This window comes from Ursus maritimus, unplaced genomic scaffold (assembly GCF_017311325.1).
Source record: "Ursus maritimus isolate PB19 unplaced genomic scaffold, ASM1731132v1 scaffold_22, whole genome shotgun sequence".
NCBI lineage: Eukaryota > Metazoa > Chordata > Mammalia > Carnivora > Ursidae > Ursus > Ursus maritimus.
Genome location: NW_024424675.1, coordinates 10,862,609 through 10,870,844, shown reverse-complemented (window position 1 = coordinate 10,870,844; position 8,236 = coordinate 10,862,609). Strand labels below are relative to the sequence as shown.

The 8,236-nt window shown below is 45.0% G+C and overlaps 1 protein-coding gene across 1 annotated transcript in view; it reads left to right on the top strand.

The window, feature by feature from the left end:
* The window catches only part of SPTLC3 (serine palmitoyltransferase long chain base subunit 3), a 134,447-nt gene that overhangs the window by 96,705 nt on the left and 29,506 nt on the right, over window positions 1-8,236 (top strand). Inside the window, exon 9 of the mRNA XM_008703358.2 lies at window positions 2,619-2,745. Within this exon, the coding sequence (XP_008701580.1) occupies window positions 2,619-2,745 (127 nt within the window). The remainder of the gene's footprint in view (window positions 1-2,618; window positions 2,746-8,236) is intronic.

Below are 8,236 nucleotides of genomic sequence, written 5' to 3'. Positions count from 1 at the left end.
TTCTATAATATATATATATATATATATATATATATATATATATATAAACTCATTTAGTTTTCATGATGACCCTGAAGTCAGTATTACTATTATCTCATTTTTCAGAGAAGAAAAGTAGAGCACAGAGAGGTTTAGTAACTTGCTGGTGGTCACATATCAGTAAGTGGGAGAGCCAGGATTTGAACCCAAGCAGTCCAGTTTCAGAGCTTGTCCTGTAATTCCTCAGTCACACTTCCCTTCACGGGGTTAATCTTGTCTTGGAAGCACTAGCTTCTTCCTCTACTCCCAGTTGACTCCTCCATCTTTGATGATAATACGTCACCCTCATTCCCAATTTTAGCACAGATCCATGCCTCCCCCCTCCTCTGCATCTGTCCAAATCCACCCATCCCTCAAGGCCAGATCACCTCCTTGAAACAGCCCTTTTCCAGCCCTGGTCCACGTGAGCCTTCATCACCCCATCATACTGTCCCCTGCATCCTACACGCTCTCTCCCGCTTGGCTTCCCGGCATTGTCAGGAGGCACCAACTCTCAACAAACAAAGAAAACCCTTGTTGCTGCTCATGGAGCAGCACTGAACAAGAGCTGTGAAGAACAGCCTGGCTGCAACTACTCTGGAAAATGCCTCTCTCTCTTTAGGCGTGCTCCCTCTCCCCCATCCTCCAGAGTGAACTTTCCAAATACTGTGTGGCCAGTGCCTTAAGTCAGGCTATCACCATGCATATACTCTGCAAATATAGTGAAAACCCACCCAACTGCTTATATGAGATTCAATAAACAAAAGAATAGATAGAAATTTAATTTTAATTTTAATGTAAGTGGATGATGGCTGCCAGAGACTAGCCTTTCTGTCCTCCTACTCTTCTTACACTCCCACATCTAGAACAGACAAGTCCTCATGCAAACATGCTGGAAGGAAAAATGGAAGCAGGGAAGAAAGCCCAGGAGTAGGGAGAGAAGAGAAAAAGGAAAGAATAAGGACAAGAAATGAAGGGAAGGGAAGAGGAAGGGAAGGGAAGAGGAAGGGAGGGAAGGGAAGAGGAAGGGAAGGGAAGAGGAAGGGAAGGGAAGTGGAAGGGAAGGGAAGAGGAAGGGAGGGAAGGGAAGAGGAAGGGAAGAAGGAAATACTTAGACATGGAAAGGGAAAAAAAGATTTAAATGGAGAATTTGTAATGAAAGAGGGAATCAGAATAGAAGAAAAGGAAGAAATGAAGAGTGTGAAATGAAGGCCAATAAAGAGAAAGGAAGTTGGGGGAGAAGGATGCATGGAAGGGGGGGTTTAGAAAGGCAGGAGGGAGAGAATAGAGCTTCCAGGTCCCCTCATTGGGCCAGGTAGATGCGTCACATCACTAGCCACCTGTGAGACAGACCATTCACCGAGGAAGATGAGCTAAGAATGCTTAAAATGCTTGTGAACAACCATGCTATCCATTTGCCAAGAGAGATGGAAAAGCGAAGGGTGGGCATAGTCCCAGACTTGGAGGTAGTCGATGAAGGGGGTTTAGGAGGAGATGGGCCTGCCCAAAGCAGGGCTCCTCCCTGTTCACCTTTACTAGGGAATGATCAGAGAAGACACCTCAGTGGGATTCTAAACTGTCTCCCCGTCCTTGAAGAAAAGGTCGCTGATCCTTTATAGACGCACTGCTGGTGCAGAGAGCTGTCGTTAGCCCATCAGGGTTTCTGCAGAGCGTCCTGAGGGTCCCAAGGCATGAGCCAGAACAGGTGGACCAATGGATGGTCTGGTCAGCCAATAGATGGCTGAGCACCTCCAGTGCGGCCCTCCCCACTGTGGCACTGGGTTATTGGAATGTCTTAAAGCTTCCCGCGGGCTTACCCGGGACCTTATATTCGGCCTCAGGAGTCGGGCATGCAAGTGAAGAATCATTCCTACCACTGAAGACCAGCAGACTGCAGTGTGTCAGCACTCCAAAGAGTGCTGCACAACATTCCAATAGTTCTGTACTGTCCAAGGCATAACCGGAGTTCATCTGGTCCTAACCCACACTCTGGTTTAATTTTCCACCTCTCCGTTATGCCACTCTGTACCCCCACCCCAAGTTTTCTTTTCCTCTTTACCCGCCTTCATTCTTTAAGACCATTCTGCTTCCTCACTGAAGCCTCCCCTGTCTGCTCCAGCTAGCAATATCCCCTCTCTTTCCTCTGCGATCGTCCTGCTGCGTATACTGGTCTGCGTATCCTGTTAATTTTCCTGCTATTACTTTTCCAAAGGCACAATCTAGTGTTACGTGCTCACGGGCAAGAACCACATCCTGTATTCCTGGATTCTCCTAAATGCTAAGCCAGTGCTTGTGTGCAGGCTAGGTATTCAACAAACATTTGGGAAATCATTTTCCTTTATACATATGGTTTTGCCTTACAGACCTCAACTCCAAATTCTCAGCATGCCGCTTTTGTATACTTTATAGGTTTTTGAAGGAGAGACTAAGAAGAAGAGATAGAAAAAAATAAACAGTTTGGTGATGTCCCTTGAAAATGACACCACATTCGAGAATCAAAAGTCTTATGCTATGGGGGATGGGGAGGGGACTAAATGGAGTTCTCACCACCAACACTAAGACTTATTTGCTTTCTTTTTGGGTTTCCTCTTTTATTAAAGGACCTTGTGGATTATTTACGAGCTCACTCACATAGTGCTGTTTATGCTACATCCATGAGCCCCCCGGTAGCAGAGCAAATCATCAGATCGATGAAATTTATCATGGGACTGGATGGTACCACGCAAGGTAAGAGGGTCTGCAGGGGGGACAACTCCCACAAATCCTTTCTTACACTTCTCTCTGCCTTCCTTATGTCTCATCAATCTGCCCCTTTCTCAGATACACACCTTTGTCTTATTATAACTCAATTTGTAAATCAATTTGTACAAACCCAATTTGTACATGATACATAATCATACGGACTACAAAAATGTGCTAAAACTGCTGCCAACACACACACACACACACACACACACACACACACACACACACAGAAATGCTCTTTTAAAGCAACGAAAACTTTCTAATTCACCTCTTCATGTGATCAGCAAATCTGGATAATTTTGTGTAATCAGTTGTGTTAAAATGAAGCAAACAGTTGTATGTGTTTGCCTGTGTTTGCTTGGGGCTGTCACTTGTGTTTCCCTGGGAACAAAGTAGGGGTCGGGGAGGGATTGGCCACCGTGTGCATTTGAGGATATGTGGACAAAACACACACAATAACTTCCCATTTCCATTTCCTTTATTCTTCTTATTTTTTTTACAGTGGGTCACCACAGGCAAAGTGTGCTGCTTTGCTCAACCCAAATGAGCTTAATCTGCTTTTTGAAAAATTGTTCCAGCAAAGCCTTTTGGAGCTCGCTATCTTTTAGATGTAGTTTATAGGGCTTCTACTACATAACACAGTGGGGATACACTGATGAATAAAGCAGTTCTTGCCACCAGGCAATCTCGTGAGTGCGTTTATGCAAGTAGCTAATTCTCCCCGCCCCAGGACTGGTCACTGGGCCATAGAATCCATGTGCTCCACCCCGCCTCCCAGCTAGTAGGAAGCCCTCCACTGTTGACTGCCATCTTCCAAGCCTACTATTTCAGGAGAAGCATGGGGCGATCTATTTCCCAGTTTTATTAAAGCAGCAGAATACTTTACTCATATACAAGTTTTACCCAGAAGTCTACTATATAAGACAGATGAGAACAGGGGTGGGCTGGTTGAAGTAGTGTATATACCTAGCTCCGTACTGACAGCTCCTGAGGCCCTTCTCCTGAGCCCTAGCGCCCCCCAAGACACTGGTGCGAACACCCCTGAGACAGAACTTTCCGTTTCACTAGAGCAGGAAAGTGGCTTGCAGAGTGATTTTGTTCCTCCATGTAGAATGCCGTGATTGATGGTTCTCCAAAGTCTCTTCCAACCTTGTCTTTGGAGTTTTATGATCCTGGCTCTTGTTGAATAGTCTGTGTGAAAAGGAAATAAAAATCCAATCTAGGGAGGCCACGTGGTGCAATGGTTAAGGGCAGAAACTGAAAGTGGCTGCTTAGATTTGACCCCTGGAATCCTGTTTACTAGCTCTGTGGCCGTAGGCAAGTGATTTAACTTGTCTGTTCAACTCAGGGCAAGTGATTTCTCGGTGTTTTGGCTCCTCCAGCTGTAAAATGAGGAAAATAATATTGATCAATGCTTTTGTGAGGATTAGGTGAATTTAGATACATAAACTGTTTAAAATTATGTCTGAAAACAATTATTTAGTAAACATCATATAATTGCTTGCTACTGTTATTTGCTACTATTACTGAGGCATTTAGTTCTTGGGTGAGAAGTATTTGGACCTCATCTGTGGGATGCTGTAGGAAAGAGTCTTATGATGGAAGTGAGGTAAGACTAGGTGTCTTCCAAGGCCTGGATTAGTCAGGATAAGCAAAGTTATGCCACCATAATAAATAAACCCTGAAAATCTCTATGGCTTAACAAAACCAGGGTTTATTTCTTGCTCATGCCAAATCTAATGCAAATCAGATAACTCTCTGCACAGCTATTTCCATGGGAGTGATTCAGGCTGCTTCTAGCCTCTGCATTCCCTGTGGCAGGGAACAGGGGAACATCAGCCTGGAAGTGACCCTTACCACCTTGGCCAAAACTAGGCATATGACCACACCCAAATTTGTGGGAGAAGAAGTTGGTAATTAAAGGATGTGGATATGGATAAGCAGATCTCTTTCAATGTTTTAAAGCTGAACCTAGAAATAGAGCTGTATCTGTGCCCACGTGAACTGTCTGGTTGTATGAAAAAACTGGTCTGGAACCACTGGCTCCTCACGAAGCCATTATTGATGATCTTCTTGAAATTCATTCATTTGTTTTTTTTAAGATTTTATTTATTTAGGGGAGCCTGGGTGACGCAGTCGTTAAGTGTCTGCTTTCGACTCAGGGCGTGATCCCGGCGTTCCGGGATCGAGCCCCACATCAGGCTCCTCTGCTAGGAGCCTGCTTCTTCCTCTCCCACTCCCCCTGCTTGTGTTCCCTCTCTCTCTGGCTGTCTCTCTCTCTCTGTCAAATAAATAAATAAATAAATAAATAAATAAATAAATAAATCTTTAAAAAAATATTTTATTTATTTATTCGAGAGAGTGAGCACAAACAGCGGGAGGAGCAGAGGGAGAAGGAGATGTCCCCGCTGAGCAGGGAACCCCACTCAGGGCTTGATCCCATAACACTGGGATCATGACCTGACTGAAGTCAGATGCTTACCTGACTGAGCCACCCAGGTGCCCCAAACTTCATGCATTTCTTTCTTTTTTTTTTTTTTATGTTCAGTTAGCCAGCATATAGTACATCATTATTTTTTGATGTAGTGTTGAGTTTCTGCCCTTTCTGACCAGATTATCCTTTGGCCTTATTTTAAAGATGAATAACTAGGAAAGTTACCTGAAAATTAGCCTATGTCTCAATAAGGATCACTAATTTCATAAGCCCTTTAGTGTGTATGTTATCAGAAGCAGTTGATTTACATGTAGCCAACCTGACAATCATTGCCTTCCCTCCTGTGGATTGGTTTCCTGCTTCATCACAGGTAGGATTCACTCCTTTTATCTGATCACAGGTGAAGATCTGCAGAAAAATTGCATTGAAAGATATGATCAGTTCTTTGAGAGTCGTCTATCAACAATTTTTCTTCCTCTGAGGTGGGCGGTATCTCCCTTAGTTCTCTCTCTTGCCTTAATAATTAAAGAATGATTTGCTTATTATTTTTTTCACCTCCTCATTGAAGTTTCTCACTTTACTCCTCTTGCCATCTTAACAGGGAAAAGAAAAAAAGAAAGAACAGAGAAAGCAATGTATGAAGTCTGTTTTCTTAGAGCCAGGATGGGAGAACCCAGGGGGAAAGACAGGACAATTTCTTTTCAAAGGGGTGAACAAAGGAAAGTAGTAGAAAAGAAAATTGACAGAATCATCTACCAAGTTTCAGATGGTTCTGTCTGACACATCTTTTGAAGAATTCAAAGGCACCAATGAATGTTCATGCTGGCCTCATTTACGACAATGCCTGCTTTAAATAAAATGACTAGGACAGGTTGCGAATATTGCATTAACGCACCCTCTCTGCTGAGATATACGGACTCTCTCCGGGTAGAGTGCCCGGAGCTCAAAGGGATGCACTATGTCATTCCAGAGCTGCCTTACAGGATCTGAGAAAGAGAGCACGGCTCCAAGCCTTCATCTTTGGCCCACTCCACTGCAACTGTGATTGGAGCCTTTCAAGGCTTTGTTTCGGGTTGAGTTTGGGGAGCAGTTGGCCAGATCTGTCCCTTGATGAATATCTTCACTTTAATCTGCAATGCAAAGCCATAGGCTTCAAAGAAAGGCAAGCTACAGGAATAAGGTCAGTGTTCCTTTGAAGCCAAGGTTCAAAGATGAAATAGCAGTCTCAGCGAAATGACACGCTCATGCACAAACAGCCATCTTCACTCTGCAGCCAGGCTGCTCGTGGAGTTCGTGCACACAGGCTGGGGAGCTGCGAGGCCGTGCCCGCATTCCATGTGCTCCAAGGCCCTTTTAATCTCCTGGCCTGTCACATCGCGCAGCGCAATGAGCCCAAAGTGGAGATGTGGTTTCTCCATCCTCATGGTTGTTGGGTGGTCCATAAGCCAAATCAGTGCTGTAAGCCCCTTAAGGGCAAGAAATGTGTCTTGAATTAATCTGGTGTTCCTCTGAGTGTCAAACCCAGTGCTCGGCTTAATAAATACATCATGATTCAGCTTCCATCTCGCTGGCCTACTCGATTTCAGGTCAATGTTTCTGCTAAACAAGATCAAGGGGATGTTTATCTCAGAGGACTGGAAGCCAGGAATGTGTTCCACACCCCTGTGGCCGCTGAAGGGATCACTTAGTATTTGGGACCCTCTGTAACTGACATCACTTTTGAAGAGGTCCAGGAAGGTTGCAGCTCAGTCATTCGCTTCACCTCCACCTGGCACGAGCAGCCCCGGGAGGCTGAGCCCCAAACCATAACAACTCCCCTAAGGAAAGCACCGGCAACAGGTGTCTTATAGTTATTTATTTAAATCTTGGATGCGTATTTTTCAATGAAACGGTCAATATTCTTTTTGAACTGCCAGTCTTGGCCTTCCTTCCCCACTCGCCCTTTCCGCACTCTGGGGGGAAGATAGACGATGTATCTCACGGAGGATTAAGGGTGTGTGCTCTGCAGCCAAATGGCCTGGGGCCCGGTCCCCAACTGCCCTCGCTCCATGATGGGCAAGCTGCTTACCCTCGCTTAGCCTTGGTCCCTTAGTTTTAATTGGGGTTGTACATAGGAGTAATTGATGCGAGATAAATAATGGACTTAGCAGGACACTTGATAAATAGGAAACACGCAATAAAAGCTCACAGTTACTATTATTTTAACTCATCTGCTTTCTGCCCTTCTCCAGATGGTCAAGTTTTTACTCATCCTAGAACTCTGCCTTTCTATCAGACTGCCATCTGCTCCGTCAGCAAATCCCACAGCACGTCCTTTGCCATGTGTCCAGAATCTGGTCCCTTCTTGCCACCCGCCTCTACCTCTGTCAGCTCCCCCCAGGATTACTGGGATCACTGGAGTAGCCTCCTGGATATCCTCTCCACTTCTGCTCTTGTCTTTTGTAGGACTTGTTTTCCGTACAGAAGCCAAAGTAATCTTTTTCAGAAAGTGTAACTCAGAATACCCCCTGTGCAGAACTTTTCACTGCTTCCCATCTTACTGAGTGTGAAGTTCAGAACATGGCCTTCAAGGCTTCTCATGATAAGTCTTCCATTTTCCCACCCTCTTCCCCTCACTCGGTCCATTCCAAGCACTTGGCATCCTTGCTCTTCCTAGAACGCAGGGAACAACTCCTGCAGGGGCACTGTGCCCTTGTGGACCTCTCCAGACCAGCATTTCTGACCAATATCTGCATGGCCCACTCTCTCATGTCCCTAGCCTCTTTGCCTAAAATCAACCTATTAGGGGAGTGACCCTACAATAAACTACACTCCCTCCTTCTGTCTCGCATTCTCCTTACCTCGCTTTCATCTTCACGGCATTTATGAGCACCTGACAAATTGCGTAGGTATCGCCTTGTTTTTTTTGTTTTCCCTCCCTAGAATGTAAAGTCCAGGTGAACAAGCATTTTGTCTGTTTTATTCATTACACTGAGGACAGTGCGGGGCAATTACAAGTTCTCAGCAAATGCTTGTGGAAAGACAGAATCCTCTCTTTCC